At 50.5% G+C, this 15,938-nt stretch overlaps 1 protein-coding gene across 1 annotated transcript in view; it reads right to left on the bottom strand.

The window, feature by feature from the left end:
• RASGEF1C (RasGEF domain family member 1C) overlaps nt 1-15,938 on the bottom strand; it is an 87,121-nt gene that overhangs the window by 5,135 nt on the left and 66,048 nt on the right. Inside the window, exons 7-12 of the mRNA XM_047863983.1 lie at nt 11,493-11,582; nt 9,814-9,916; nt 9,244-9,323; nt 9,065-9,160; nt 4,317-4,412; nt 2,357-2,480 (exon numbers count right to left, since the gene is read on the bottom strand). Of these exons, the coding sequence (XP_047719939.1) occupies nt 2,357-2,480; nt 4,317-4,412; nt 9,065-9,160; nt 9,244-9,323; nt 9,814-9,916; nt 11,493-11,582 (589 nt within the window). The remainder of the gene's footprint in view (nt 1-2,356; nt 2,481-4,316; nt 4,413-9,064; nt 9,161-9,243; nt 9,324-9,813; nt 9,917-11,492; nt 11,583-15,938) is intronic.

The following is a 15,938-nucleotide window of genomic DNA, read 5'->3' as shown; positions in this document are numbered from 1 at the left end:
GAGAGAGACAGAGTGCAAGTGGGGGAAGGCAAGAGAGAGGTAAAGAGAGAGAGAGAGAGAGGGAGAATCCTAAGCAGGCTCCATGCTGTCAGTGCAGAGCCCAACACGGGGCTCAATCCCATGAACCGTGAGATCATTACCTGAGCTGAAATCCAGAGTTGGATGCTTAACTGACTGAATCACCCAGGTGCCTTGGAAGGTGCTCCTTTCTAAGGGCACTTCAGAAGGGCTAAGTTTTTTTGCTGTATGTTCATGGCTGAATCACTGTCTCACACACAGCAGGTTGTCTAGAGATACCATTGGCTGAAGGAGTGAATGAAATGCCCTTCTCTTGGGACACTTGGGTGGCTTAGTCGGTTAAGCATCCAACTCTTGATTTCAGCTCAGGTCGTGATCGCACAGTTATGAGATGGAGCCCCACAATGGGCTTTACACTGGGCATGGAGCCTACTTAAGATTCTCTCTCCCTCTGCCCCTCCCCTGTTCATGCTCTCTCTCTCAAAAAAAAAAAAAAAAAAAGAGAAAGAGAGAGAGAAGAGAAATGCCCTTCTCTCACTCCTCTCCCTGCCCCCAGGCTCTCCCACCCCTTTCTTAATATGCTTTTGACACATTACTGCACAAGTTCTATTGGTTAATGACAACAGTTATCACAGTAACTAGTAGGTTAAATAATGGCCCCCAGAGATATCCAGATCCTACTCCCCGGGACATGTGAATATGTTAGCTTCCGTGGCCAAAAGGGACTCAGCAGATGAGATTAAGTTAAGGATGTGGAGATGGGGGGATTATCCTGGATTATCCAGCAGGGCCCTAAATGACACTGCAAGTGTCCTTCTAAGAGCGAGACAGAGGAGACTTGACCACAAGAGAGAAGATGATGTGATGGTGGAAGCAGAGGTTCAAATGATGTGCTTTGAAGACGGAGGAAGGGGGTCATGTGCCAAGGAATATGGGTGGCCACTAGAAGTCATAACAGGCCAGGGAACAGTCTTCCCCTCAGAGCCTCCAGAAATAACCAGCTCTGTTGACACCATGATTTCAGCCCAGTGGAACTGACTTTGGACTCTAAGAGAATAAATCAATGTTGCTTTGAGCCACTAAGCTAGATGCAGCAGGTGAGGCTTAGAGAGGGTGAGGCACCTGCCTAGAGTCACACAGCTTGCTGGGGTGGGAACAGCCCAGGCTGGCTTATCCATCAGTCAGCTGAACTTCTTGTTGCAGGTAGGGATTGCTGTTTCAGGTGAACACTCCCCTCCCCCCAACCCACCCCCAAAAGTTAATGGTTCCAAAACATAACATATAAAATGGCAAACTTGAAAGTATTAACAATTAAAAGCAAAATCATTAAAAACTCCTTTCTCCTAAGTTTTTGTTTTTGGCAGAACGTGTTCTCCCAGGCACGGGTGTGGGTCCCTTTATAAAATGCTTGCTGTGGGTACGCCTGGGTGGCTCAGTTGGTTAAGCATCTGACTTCAGCTCAGGTCATGATCTTGTGGTTTGTGGGTTCAAGCCCCGCATTGGGCTCTGTACTGACAGCTCAGAGCCTGGAACCTACTTCAGATTCTCTACCTCTCTCTCTCTCTGCCCCTCCCCTGCTCACACTCTGTCTCTCTATCTCTCAAAAATAAATAAACATTAAAAAATTTTTTTAAATGCTTGTTGTGCTCAGTGGGGACCTCCTGGGGTAGGTTGAGGGTCTTGGATCCAGGAAGCAGCTGACCATGGGGCCACATTGCCTCCCCTGAGATGATCAACTCAGGACCAAATGGCCACTTGCTTCCAGCACTTTCTCTTCCTGGAGTATGCTTGCTTAGAAAATTCACAGCAAATTTGTCACATTTGATAAATGATCAGATGGGAATGCTGATTTACTGGAGGGCACAGACATTAATGGCACTCTGGAGAAAAGATGCCTCAGCACACACACACACACACACACACACACACACAGGCATGCACGCACTCACACAAACATGCACACACCCCCAGCTGTGGAAAGACCCATGGGGAGCCCAGGGCTCTGCCTTCCCTATGTGAGCACAGGGAGGGTAGTTCTCACCATCTTGCTTATTTTACCAATGAAGGAAGTGGGTGGGACTGATGGTTTCAATTTATGATGCCCAGCAGCAGCCATACTGTGTCCAAGGGGAAGCCTGGCCCTGGGGACCCTGGAGGTCCCCAGCCTGCAGCTCCTCAGGCCCTGACTAGTGCTCAGCCTTCTCTGCTCCCTTTCACATCCAGCAAACATGGGCGTGATGCGTCCTGCTCGCAGCAGGGGCCCCATATGGAGATGTGACTAGGAGACCACCCCAGAGTCCCAGAGCTGGGGGTGACAGAGGCCATAGGGTCACCTTACCATCCTCGCTGAAGATAGGGGCGGTGTGCAGGTAGTGGGTGATGCTGGGGTCTTGCTCAAAGGGACATTCCACTTGTTTCCACGTGATGAACTCTCCAACCTGCTTGGCCAGCTCCAGAAATTTCTGCCAGGGTCATTGAAACACAAATGGGAGCCCCTTACCCCGCCTCCACCCCTCAGTGCCTGGAGGTCACCTGTGAGAGCGGGCCAGTCTCACTCATCTGTCCCTGGGGGCCCACTCCTGGGCAGGGCAAGGCAGAGCACTGGGCAGTAAATGACAGACCCCCCATTAGGAAACCTGGGTGTTCGCCACATCTCTTCATTCCCTCTGTGGAATCTGGGGAGAGAGAGCATCTAGGGCCAGGTCATCGGCAGGCAGCACATCCAGCAAGAGGCGAGTATTACTCTAGTTTCATTCTTTTTCATGATTATGCCTGTGTTTGTTTATCTAGAGAATAATGCAAATAAATTTAAATAAATGTATTTAAGGAAGATTTAAGTGGATCCACTTAAAGCAGAATTTTATTTAAGTAAAATTTAAATACATTTATTTAAATTAAAAAAACATCTGTGCTGACTTAAAGAAGGCTTTTAAATAAACTGCCAGCATAAAGTCATGACTGGGTGGGAATGACCCTCTATGGCATCTTTCATCAGTCCTGGTGGCTGGCTCCAGCCCCCACTACCCCTGCCCCAAATCTGGGGCCTCAGAAACACTTTACAGTCTTGCCTTTCCTCCCTTGGTCTCAGGTCTGAGGACCAGTTTAAGAAGAGTGCAATACAGGGCTTTCCACAGCTGGTATGTGTGGGGTCTTCTGGAAAGTGTGATCTTGGGCTCCCGGACCCCTCTGTTAATTTAACCCAAGGCCAGCCTCCTCCATGTCACTTCCAGTCCGGACTGTCCTGGGGATGGGGCGCCCAGGCTCCCTGCTGGACTGGACTTCTCCCTGCTACACAGGTTTTCAGGGCTAACCAGGCCTGCAGGCAGCACAGGAAAGTCTGCCGGGGAGTCTGTGTGAGGCCCCAGAGCAGAGGCAGCTCCAGGCCAGAGGGCCCAGGCGTTGGGTGGTGGACCCACCAGCAGGGGATGCTGTCCCTACAGAGCCCTTGGTGGGCTCTGTGCCAAAACCCTGTTTTAGAGAGGGAGAGACTGGGGCTCAGATAGCGCAGGGGCCAGCCCAGGACTGACTGTCCCTTGGTGTTGGAGGCTGGGTGGGGCCAGCACGAGTGTGGGCCAGCGTTCCTAGGGAGAAGAGTCTCCTCCTTCCTGCAGATTCGGGGGTTGTCACTGCTGTATGGCTGGCTTTGTCTGTCTGACTCAGTGACCACTTGCTGTCATTGCCCAGGGCTCTCAGGGCTCCTGGGCCTCAGCTCCTACCATGCCTAGCCCACCAGCCACTCCAAGATATGTGTGCTGGGTGGTCCCATGTGTGTGTGGGGAGGGTCAGCCTGCCTTTGCTTCTAAGGAGCTCAGGGACTGGAGAGCTGTGACCAAGGAATGCCCAGTCCACTGAGTATGGCCTGGACCACCCTCTGTCTGGGAGGTCAAGGGGAGCTTCCTGGAGGAGGGAGACACTTGAGCTGATGGCAGTGAGTGTCTGCAGAGGGAGTAGAAATCTTTCCTTCTCTGCCCATACTGCTTGCCCACCTCCTCCTGTGCTCAGGGAGGCCTTCCCTGACACATGCCCTGTGCCCTGTGCGGGTCACAGCACCTCACCCATTGTCACTGTGGGTCCATGGGGCTTTCTCACAGCCTTGTGCTCTTCGAGGGCTGAAAATGAGTCTGCCTCACCTGTGGCGGGCAGTGGGGGATCAGTGCCTGCATGACCCTCAGTCTCCTGTGGAAGGGGTGGGGTGGGGAGACCCTGATAATCCTGCCGTGATGTCTTGTGAACCGTCCCCCATTCGTCTGGTGCCCCTGTCCTGGGGGCTTTGATTGTTGGGAGCCCCTGGACTCTACCTCAAAGTTGACATGTCCATTGGGGAGGCGGTTGGCACAGCCCTCGTTCAGGAAGTAGATGTCTTTGATGAGCAGGCTGAAGAAGGGAATGACGATCTGGAAGAGAGAGGGTGCAGGTCAGCCCTCAGTCGGCAGGAAGCACAGGCCCCTTTACCCTAGCACCCGACTCTTTCTCCCCAGGCCCCATCAGACTCCAGTGCTGACTGAGCGCCTACTGTATACGGCACCCCCCCCCCCCACCGCCTCCCCGTGTTGGGGCTGAATGAAAGATGCATGGTCCTCATGTCCTTTTAACATTTCTTCCACTCTCTGCTGGGAGAGGCTGGTGGCGGTTCCCCTCGACCCTCCACCATCCAGGGATCTGCAGACGACCTGGTTCAAGTGTGCCAGGAGGACTTCAGGTGCATGCAGAGCCCACCATGAGATATGTATGGAAAGTGAGTCACCTGTTGTGAAATTCTGCAGCCTACTTTTTAAAATATATATTTCATGATTTGTCATTTTATGCCTTTCTTGATGCCTGAAGGAACAGACTTTGGAGCCCGGCCTGAGTAGGGCGGGGGTCTCTGCGTATCACTGCCTGGATGTCTCATTTCTCCCTCCCTGCTCTGCACATGCCAACTCCTGGCCCCTAGGGAAGGGACACCCACTGCTGACAGCTCTGGCGACCTGAGGGGAGCTGGCTGGGTGCACGCTGCTGTGGTGGGTTGGACTGTGTCCCCCCAAAAGATATATTTGAGTCCTAAACCCTGGTGCCTGTGAATGGGACCTAATTTGGAGATAGTCTTTGCAGATGGAATCGAGTTAAGAGGAGGTCATACCGGATAGAATGAGCTCTCCTCCAGTGACTGATGTCCTTGTGAAAAGAGGGAAATTTGGACACACACAGGAAGGAGAGCCATGTGAAGACAGAGGCAGAGATGGGAGTGATTTGGCCACTGGCCAAGGAACACCCAGGGCCATCAGAAGCTGGGAAAGGCAAAGAAGGATGCCCCCTTTGGAGGGAGCACGACCCGGACTACCTTGATTTTGGCATCTGGCCTCTAGAATGGGGAGACAATACATTTCTGTTGTTCTTTTCTTTTTATAATTTTTTAATGTTTATAAATTTATATATAACATTTATAAATGTTTATGTTTTTGAGAAAGAGAGACAGACCGTGAGTGGGGAAGGTACAGAGACAGACGGAGACAGAATCCGAAGCAGGCTCCAGGCTCTGAGCTGTCAGCACAGAGCCCAACGCGGGGCTGGAACTCATGAGCCGTGAGATCCTGACCTGAACCGAAGTTGGACACCCAACCAACTAAGCCACTCAGGTGCCCCTGTTCTTTTTTCATTTTTAAGTAGGCTTCACACCCAGTGCGGAGCCCAACACAAGGGCTTGAACTCATTACCCCAAAATCAAGACCTGAGCTGAGATCAAGTCAGATGCTTAACCGACTGCGCCACCCAGGCGCCTCAACATTTCTGTTGTTCTAAGCCAGTTCCCAGGGAACTAACACACCTGCTGTGCCCTTAGGCTCCAGAGCTGGGCATGTGTTGCCAGTCCAGCCAGGAGCAGCCTTCAGCCCATCACCCTTGGGACCAGGCGCCAGGACCTGACATTTCTGGCTAACCCCTTATCTAAGTTGATAAAGGCTTTGAGATCAGGACCTGGGTATGACCACTCTGCACAGTACAGATGCATGGATGGCTCAGTGGGTCAAGGAAGATGGGAAACTGAGGCCCACACAGTGGCAGGGCCTGGCCCAAGGTCACCCAAGCGAGTGAATGCTGAGGCTGGGACCAGAGCCAGATTTAGCAGGGAGATGAATTGCCTGGTTTGTCCAGGGCTGAGGGGTTACATGAGATACAGTTTCAGTGCTAAAAGTGGAGCCATCCCAGGGAAACTGGGACAAACTGGTCACCTTAGATTTATGTCAACTCCTCAGACATTTGCTCAGGTCTTCACTGTGGTAGGTGCTGGGGCTTGGAGAAGAGTGAGGGTGTGTCAGACACATCCAGTGTAGTGGAGCCTTTTCCCTGAAGTCTTTGCTACCTATAGGCTGGGTTTAATTCCCATTTGGGCCCCTAAAGAGCCCTCCACTCATGCCCTTGTCACAGGGGCATTGGTGGCTGGCCTGAGTGCTCCGTTGTGCCAAGCTATACATGCATGGGGATCAAGCTTCATCTCAGCAAGTTCCGAGATGCAGGGTTCTATTACCCTAACTTACAGACAAGGAAGTCGAGACCCAGAGAGGTTAAGCAACTCATACAAGCTCACACAGCAGTAAGTAGCAGAGGAAGGACTAGCCCCTGTCCTGCCTGCTTTCTCACGGTGCCAGGAGGGAGAGCAGTCTCTGTGCATCTCCCTACGCCCACCACAGTGCTGAGCCCCAGGCCCAGGGTTGGGGCATGATGGCTGCGTTGGGTTGTAATGTGCCTGAAATGTTCCAGGACAGGGAGGGGATTAAGGTCAGTGGTCCTCGGGGACTCAGTGCAGGCTTCCTAGAGGGTGGACATTGGAACTGGTCCTCAAAGGGGCAGCATTTTCTGAGAACTTCTCACCATTTCTGCCTGCCCACATGGGCTCAGGCTACCATCCTATCAGGCTTTAGCATCCTGGCCGGTCTTCCTGCCCCCATGGGTTGACTGCAACCCACTGATGTTGTTTTCTGGAGCTAAGCGGTGGCAATAGGGGGTCAGCCAAAGAATCCTGTGTGGAGTGGGCCCCATCACAGAGATGGGGAGAAAGAGGGGCAGATAGGAACTAGCTATAGATAAGAAGAAAGCATAGAATGTCATGACCACTGAGACCTCCTGGCCTCAAAATTTCAGCTGTAGCAGTGAGGAACTGCGAGAGCATCAGCAAATATCCTTCCTTCCTTCCTTCCATCTTTCCTTCCTTCCTTCCTTCTATCTGTCCTTCCATCCATCCAACCATTCATCCATCCATCTTCCAGTCTCCTATCCATTTATGAAGCACCTTCTGTGGGCCCAGCCGATGATCCATATCTCTTTGGACTTTAGAGGAGAATGCAGCAAAATGAAAGGCACAGCTCTGTAAATCACCCACCTCGAGCCCCGTACCCCAGAGCTGGAGGGGGGCTCAGAATGCAGGAACGGGACATCACAGTCCACCCCACAGCCACCTGGTGAGCACAGATGGAAGAAAAATAGTGCAGAGTGCCAGTGCCATAATTGACATCTTGGACCAAAGGTGGCAGCCAACTCTATCTGCCCCCACTCCACAGTCCCACTCCTGGGCCACAGGCGAGGACCTCTGTGACTGCCACACAGCACCTGAGCTCTGGGAATAAGACGAGGCCTGGTGGTGCGCTGGAGAGGCTGACTCCTGGTTTTGCCACCCACTTGCTGTGAGACTGGACAAGTGAGGTCTCCTCTCTGAGACTCAGTCTTCTAATCTGGGAAATGGCACTGCTAGAATCCACCTGGTAATTAGTCATCAGAATTGAATGGAAGGGAGAGACAGAGTCAAGTAGTCCTCACGTGGTAGGTGTTCAGTGAAGCAAGGTCTCTGTCCCTGCCACTCTGGTTTTGCAGCTTCCTGGCTCCTGGGGGACAGGCTCACTTGCCCGGGATTTTGAGGTTCTGTCTCACTGAATGCTGCTCCCTGGCATCAGCCCTCCTCAGACCCAGAGTTGCTGAAGGGCTCACAGCCTGAATAGGAAAGGCCAGCTGGATAGGACATAGCCATCAGTGGGGTCAGGGTCTGTGAACACCCACCCCCACCCCTGGGTGGGGGGTGGAGGGCTGGGAGGGCCGGCTGGGTGGCACAAACGTGCAGGTCTTGGCCTGCTCCCCAGACTTAAAACCCTGGTAGCCATCTCATCTAATTCCACAGGGACTTTGAATTTCAAGAACAGCAACTTGTTCTCAAACTGGAAACAGACCTCCACAAACACGGCAGAGACCTAATTCTGCCAATATTCCTGCCAGGAGATCAGGCAGAAAAGGTCTTGGTGTTTCTTCCCCATGGATATAACTCTAATCATCGGGCTGGTGACAGGTTTTAAGCCAGAGGTTCCCCGCAATCCCAGGGCCCAGTTTCTTATATTGGAGGCCACCAGGAGAATTTGGGAGACAAATACAATTGATCAGGGTCAGCGAGGCCCCCAAATGCAAATGTATAAGAACAGAGCCTGTGAAAAGGCAGTTCTAGTGAGCGAGAAGCTTGGTTCAGTCATTGCCAAAACCGTGAATGTGATCTGAAGCTATATCAATGAAGGTATTGCGTTTAGAGTAAGGAGGTGTAAGACCCCATGTACTTGTAAACAATTTGATCAGAAACAGAAGGGACTCTGACAAGTCACACTCTTCAGGGACCAAAGAGATCCAAGTGGGGAGTGGACTGGAGACCGAGTATGGCGGGGCAGACCTGGGTTGTTGACTTAGGAGGGAGGGGAAGGGGACCCGGGGGCGCCGAAGGACTGGTTGATAGAAGAGGGAGCAGCCTCATTCTGCATGGTCCTCCAGAGAGGACAACCCCAGCCCCATAAGGGAACACTTCCTACCAGCTAGAGCTGCGTGAGCATGGGCTGATCTGTTCTGTAAGGTGCTGAGTTCCCCAAATTGGAGGCAAAGAAGGAACATGGCTGCCTATACAGATGCTGTAGAAGGGCAGGGGTTTGGACCCAGTGACGTTGGAGTTGGCATAGAGGCTCTCTGATACAACCCATCTAGGCCAAGGTAGGGAGTAGGAAGGAGTAGTGAGGAGCTCTAAAGGCCAGGCAAGCCTCTGACCTACCTTCTCCCGGCTGCTGTGGGCAGTCAGGGAGCGGTGGGCTGCCCCCCGCAGGGCTGTCCTGTAGTTGCAGAAATTCCCTGTCGGGTCCATCTGGTGCTGGAAGGAGACAGGGAAGTATGTGGGGGAGCTGCATCCCAGGGTCGGCCAGTTCCAGCCGGCAGCCCGGCAGCCTTGCTTACCTCAAGGATGAAAAACTTGGCTGTCTTCACTTTGGCCCAGGTCTTCTTCAGCCTGGAGACAGGGCTCATGTTCATGCCGGCTGGAAGAGGGAGGGTTGAGCTAGGGGAGCGTCTCTGGGCTGCACAGTCTGCTTAATTCCCCAGGGCGGGAGGCCTGGGGGGTGGCCCCAGTTGGCCGCCTGAACCAAGGTTGAGGCCTCCGCAGACGGCCCGATGGTGGTGTATGGGTGCTGGGGACACTGTGTCTGGGCGAACCGGCCCATGTGTGCAGGTCCCTGTCCTAGTCCCCGCCAAACTGGCCCCACACCATGACCAGGGTCTGCTTTGGGCCCCTGCTGTCCCTGGTTCTGGGGACACACTGTCCAGCCAAACACCCTGGCAAGGAAGGCCTCAAGGGGGCGGGGGTCAAGTCTCCAGGACCTCTGGGGCAGGGGAGTATGGGCTCAGCAGCACCAACCTTGCTCAGAGGAGGGCCCTGGTTTCCCCCCCCCCCCCGCACCCCACCCTTGGCCTGTCTGCATGTGCCTCTGGGGGCGCTCTCACGGGGACCGGGCCGGCTGGCCTACTCACAGATAATGGCCATCAGAGAGTTGAAGTTGCCAATGTTGAAGCACTCACGGGCCACGTCAATGAAGAACTCCACCACCTGGGCCCTCTGCTTCTTCTTGGCCGGCTGGGGACAAGGCATCTGAGCCTTAGTGGTGACACGGCCCCACCCCGTCACCAGGCCAGTCCCTCATCAACATTCTTTCAACCCAGTTCACGGTGGAGACGCTTGATGCTGGGTAGTCTGCAGCCAGAGAGCTCAGGGTCTCTGCACGTCCTCGGCAGAGCCAGCAGAGCCCACCACCATGAAGGGCTGCGGGGGAGGGGGTCTGACGGGACTCCATGGGGCATCCAGAGTGCTGAGGGGCTCTCCCTCCAAGACACTGCTCCTCCCTCCAGGCCCAGCTCCAGCATCCTCCCTGGCTCCCTCACCTGTCCCCCGTGCATTGAGCTTGCTCTCTCCACACTGGGGCTGCACGGACCCCGGCCCTGTCCCCAGAGTGGCCCCTCCACTGCTTCCTGTTGAATGACTGCATGACTTCACCTCCAGCTTGTGGCCAAGTGCTTGGGACCCTGACTTCTCTGATGGCTCCAAACAATGTCATCCCCTGGGCCGTCCTAGACTGAGGCACTGCCTGACTCCTGGGAGGGCTCAGTCCAGCTTTGCCTATGTAAAAACCGCCATCGTGAGCTGCCAGGCCAGTGATGCAAATGCAGGAAGCAGATGGGCCCTGTGGAACCCTACCCTGTGTTCTTTCCATATAGATTTTGCCGGCTTGCTCTTACATGCAGCAGTGGTCTTTACTGCCACAAGGAAGCATGAGACCTGCTGCCCAAACCCCGTTCAGAAAGCCTCCCACCTGAGGTCCTTCCTGTCCCTGTCGGGGTGTCTGTACAGTGGTGGAGATGGCTGAGCCTGGCGGGGATGGAGGCCAGGCATTTCAGCCCGCTGTGGGTGCCCAACAGGAAGCACTCCCAAGGCTGAGGCATCGCAGACCAGCTTCTCCTTCTGAGCAGGCCTGCCTCTGCCCCTTTCTCTGCCCCTTACCCCAGTTTCCATCTCAGCATTTGCTTCCAGAGAGCCCCACCTAGCACCTGTGTTGCCTTCAGTCTTTCCTTCCCTGACACAAGTGGCCCCAGGGCCTCACCTGATGGTGACAGGGGGCTTGGAGGAGGTTCCTCCACTCTAAGGAAGAGAAGAGGGTGGGCAGGGTCTGGCCCTGAGGGACCGTGACTTGGTGACAAGGGCACCTGGCTCAGTATTGATGTCTTCCTGCCTTCTGGGAGAAGCTGGAGACCTGGGCTTTGCATGTACAATCTCCCAGTTCTTAAAAGGTTGGGGCATTTCTACTCTAAATCCTGAGAGAGCCAAACACAGTGTGGCAGCAGGGCAGGCCACGCCACCCAAGGCAGATAGGAAGAGATGGGGGTGGGACCACTTGGCAGATCTGACTCCTTCAGCAAGCCATCTCTGACACTCTCTGTCAGAGTCCAGTGGATCCGTGCCAGGCTCCATCCAGAGAGAAATGTCACGGTAGGCAAGCTGGGTGGTGACACCTGGTGTCCCAGAGAGGTGCCCAGCTTGGTCCCGGGTTTGGACACAGACAAGCTCAAGAGGCCCTTCTGGTTCCCTCCCAGGTGGGCTCCCCCAACCCCCACCACCTTTGGCTAAGCCAGGTCATACCCCCCGGCTTTCTACGCACCATGCAGATCTCAGTCGCCACGAGGTAGCACAATCTGTTGAACCATTTCACATAAGCCTCCAGATTGTTGGTCTTGTCACTGAAACAAGGCTGGGAAAGACACAAGGATCATACTCAGTCTTTCTGTCAATAACTTTTGGAACATGGAGTCAGTTCATTGACCATTATTGTAGATAATCTGGAAACCGTTGAAACCTCAAAATCATCCACAAATACCAATGGTTTGAAGAGTATCCTTCCAGTCTTTTTTTTATATACTCGAAGATGTAAGTTAATATGATATATATATATATGTATGTATATGCATAGCTCCCCCACATCTGATTGTCATTTTTCATGGATTCTGTCTTTGTGAATCTGTCTGCTTCCTAAAAACGTATTTGTAGCCCCAAATCGCTACTCATGTCACTGTCACTTGCTGTCATTCATGGATATGTGCAGAGTGGCAAAAAATTTGACTTTAGCTCAGGTCATGATCTCACGGTTCATGGGTTCGAGCCCCACATTGGGCTTGGTGCTGACAACTCAGAGCCTGGAGCCTGCTTCAGATTCTGTGTCTCCCTCTCTCTCTGCCCCTCCCCTGCTCATGCTCTCTGTCTCTCTGAAAAACAAACAAACATTAAAAAAAATATTTGAGTCACTCAAAGTGCCTTTTTGTTCCCAGCAGAGGTTGAGCTGACACCCTGCCTTCTCATTTCAGCTCCCCTACTGTGAAGAAACTGTCCTTTTTTTTTTGTGGTCTGTTCAGTGTGATGGTGAGTTCCCTGCTTAACGTGGCTCCAAGCACAGTGCTGCAGTTCCTGAGCACATGAAGGTTGTGATGTGCCCTAACGAGAAAATATGTGTTAGGTAAGCTGCACTCAGACATGAATCATGAGTTCAATGTTATTGGAAGAACAATATACGTTAAATACGGTGTCTTTGAACAGAAACACGCACAATGCAAGGTTATGTATTGGCTGGTCGATGCAAATGTGGTGGGAGGCTTGCAAGGAACTTACCCCTGTATTTCCCTTGGGAGCAGTGGCATTTGCTAATTCTGTGTTCATGACAACTTCATGGATATAATCATGTTAAATTATGAGAGTCAACTGTATGTATCTATCTGCACATAACTGTGTATATGCTTCCGTATTTTTCCAGATGAACCTTTTCATGTGTCATAAAATATCCCTTGGAAACATAATTTTTCAATTGATGTGGAATATTCAGCTGTATAAATGTACTGAAGTTTAAAAGATTTAACTTAACTTATTAACAATAATAAGTTGAATCAACAATATTCATGTTGAAATTGCCAGGGTGACTTTCAATAAGTAGAGGGGGAGATGGAATTGGGGATCTATTAATCCAAAAGAAGTAAAGAAAAGAGGAAAAAAGATAGGGAAGAGGTGGGAAGACAAGTCAAAGGTGCACAGAAAGTGGTAAAACCTGATCCATATATATCAGTAACTATAATTGCTGTTATTTTATTTTATATTATTTTATTTTACTTTATTTTATTTTTCAGAGTGTGTGTGTGTGTGTGTGTGTGCGCGTGAGCAGAGGAGAGGGACAGAGGGAGAGAGAGAGAGAGAGAGAATTTTTTTCTTTTGGTTTATTTATTTTTGAGAGAGAGAGAGAGAGAGTGAGCAGGGAAGGGGCAGAGAAAGACAGAGACACAGAATCCAAAGCAGGCTCCAGGCTCTGAGCTTATCAGCACAGAGTCCCACACCGGGCTCTCATGAGCCATGAGATCATGACCTGAGCTGAAATCAGATGCTTTAACCAATGGAGCCATACAGGTGCCCAGAATCATTTTTTTTTAATGTTTGTTTATTTTGAGAGGGGGAGGGGCACAGAGAGAGAAGGAGAGAGAACTCCAAGCAGGCTCCATGCTGTCAGTGCAGAGCCCGATGTGGAGCTCAATCCCACCATGAACCATGAGATCATGACCTGAGCTGAAATCAAGAGTTGGATCCTTAACAGACTGAGCCACCCAGATGCCCCGAGAGACAGAATTTTAAGCAGTCTCTGCACTCAGTGCAGACCCTGACTCGGGGCTTGATCCCATGACCAGAAGAAATCAAGAGTTGGATGCTCAACCAACTGAGCCAGTCAGTTGTCCCAATTGCTGTAATTTTGAAACCCCAGTTACTTGCTATTTTCAAGTGGGACACCCCAAATCCAAAGATATAGGTTAAAAAATGGAAAAATATATATGAAAAATATCACATAGCTGTACTAATATTAGACAAAATAGATTTTCAAGCAGGAAAAAAAGACTCTAGGGCAAAAAGCATCAGAGAAGATTAAAGGGTAACCACATAATGGTAAAAGTTTGATCAACTGAGGGTATGTCACAAGTCCAAACTTGCTTGTGCCTAACAACATAGCTTCAAAATATGAAGGCAAATGCAGTCAGAAAGTAAACCTCTTTATAGGGTGAAATCACATCTTCTTGCCACAGTGGAAGATTTTCACACATTGGCAGTAATCCATAGATTATGGAGACAAGACAGTATAAATATAAATTTGAGCAACACAATTTACATAGCTGAAGTAATGGACAGATATGGAAGCCTGTCTACCCTCCACCCTATGAGAATGTGCATTCTTTTCAAATAGTCGGAAATCGAAAAACACATTTTAAAATAATCTATGGGTCAAAGATGAAATCGTCGCGGAAATTAAAACAAGAACGAAAATGTTGAAAAACAAAATGTGGAGGATGCAAACAAAAAATATATTTAGAAAGAAATGGATAGTCTTTCATGCTTTTATTAGAACAGGGGCTCCTGGGTGGCTCAGCTGGTCTGGTGTCTGACTCTTGATTTTGGCTTGCGTTATGATCTCGTGTTGTGAGATTGAACCCTGCGTCAGGCTCCACGCTGAGCAGGAAGCCTGTTTAGGATTCTCTCTCCCTGCCCCCCCCCCCCCGCCCCCCCACTCACGCTTGCACACGTGTGCTCTGTCTCTCAAAAAGAAAAAAGAAGAAGAAACGGTAACAACAGGCTGAATATCCAACAATAAAAAATAATTAGAAAAGGAAAAAGAAAGAAAGAATCCAAAGCTTTCTGGATTTTTGGATTTCTACTTTCTTTAAAGTAGATGGAGGGAGGGGCGCCTGGGTGGCGCAGTCGGTTGGGCGTCCGACTTCAGCCAGGTCACGATCTCGCGGTCCGGGAGTTGGAGCCCCGCGTCAGGCTGTGGGCTGATGGCTCAGAGCCTGGAGCCTGTTTCCGATTCTGTGTCTCCCTCTCTCTCTGCCCCTCCCCCGTTCATGCTCTGTCTCTCTCCGTCCCAAAAATAAATAAACGTTGGAAAAAAAAAAGTTTAAAAAGTAGATGGAGGGAAATAATAAAGATTAGAGAAAAAAATGAAATAGTAAAGAAAGATGCAACACATAGGATCAAGGAAGCTAGAAGCTCTTTATTTGAAAAGACTAACAAAATTGATGAACACTTAGCAAGAGGGATGACGGAACAAGGACGGATGTAAATACAGAGAATATTAGAGGTGAGTATGACTTGTTTGTTTAAAACAAACAAGGAAAATCTTGAATCAGTGCATGGAAGTCTTCCCTAAATGGAAATAGCAGGCCCACATGGTTTCGCTGGCAAATTCTAGCCCAATGATCCAGGAGGAGGAAATTCAGTCTTTTATACAGAAGAGAGAACAGGGAAAGAGAAAATAAAGACTAGAAAAGAAGAGGGGCAGGCAGGAAAATAACAAGACCGTCTCATGATTATAGTTGCAAAAATCCTAAACAAAACAAGAGCAAACGGAATCTTAGGATGTACAAAAAAGATAACGATCACGACCCGATTTCATATATCCCAGAAATGCAAGGAGGGGGGGCTCCACATTGGAAAAAAACCGACTAATACAGTAAGTAGCTCCCCCCTTATCTGTGGTTTGTTTTCTGTGGTTTCAATTACCCGCCATCGAGCAAGGTCTGGAAGCAAGATGATCCTCCTTCTGACATAAGGTCAGCAGTAGCCTAACACCACGTCATTGGGCCTACATCATTCACCTCCCTTCATCTCCTCACATAGGCATTTTATCATCTCACATCATCACAAGAAGGGTGAGTGCAGTGTAATAAGATATTTTGAGAGAGAGAGGCCACATTCACACAACTTTTGTTATAGTATGTTATTATAATTGATCTATTTGATTATTAGTTGTTATCTCTTACTGTGCCTGATTTATAAACTTCATTATAAGTATGTATGTATAGGAAAAAACATAGTATAGAGCTCAGTACCATCCGTGGTTTCAGGCATCCACTGGGGTTTTGGAGTATATACCCTGTGGATAAAGAGGGAGACTACTGTATAAATAATCACTTAACAGTTTGAAAGACAAGAGAACCTAGGGTCAATCGATCCAGAAAAACTAGTTGAGAGGGGCACCTGGGTGGCTCAGTCGGTTAAGCGTCTGACTCTTTAATTTCGGCTCAGG

Source organism: Prionailurus viverrinus, chromosome A1 (assembly GCF_022837055.1).
Source record: "Prionailurus viverrinus isolate Anna chromosome A1, UM_Priviv_1.0, whole genome shotgun sequence".
NCBI classification, from domain to species: domain Eukaryota; kingdom Metazoa; phylum Chordata; class Mammalia; order Carnivora; family Felidae; genus Prionailurus; species Prionailurus viverrinus.
The sequence above is the reverse complement of the archived record's forward strand: the minus strand, read 5'-3'. Positions and strand labels throughout refer to the sequence as shown.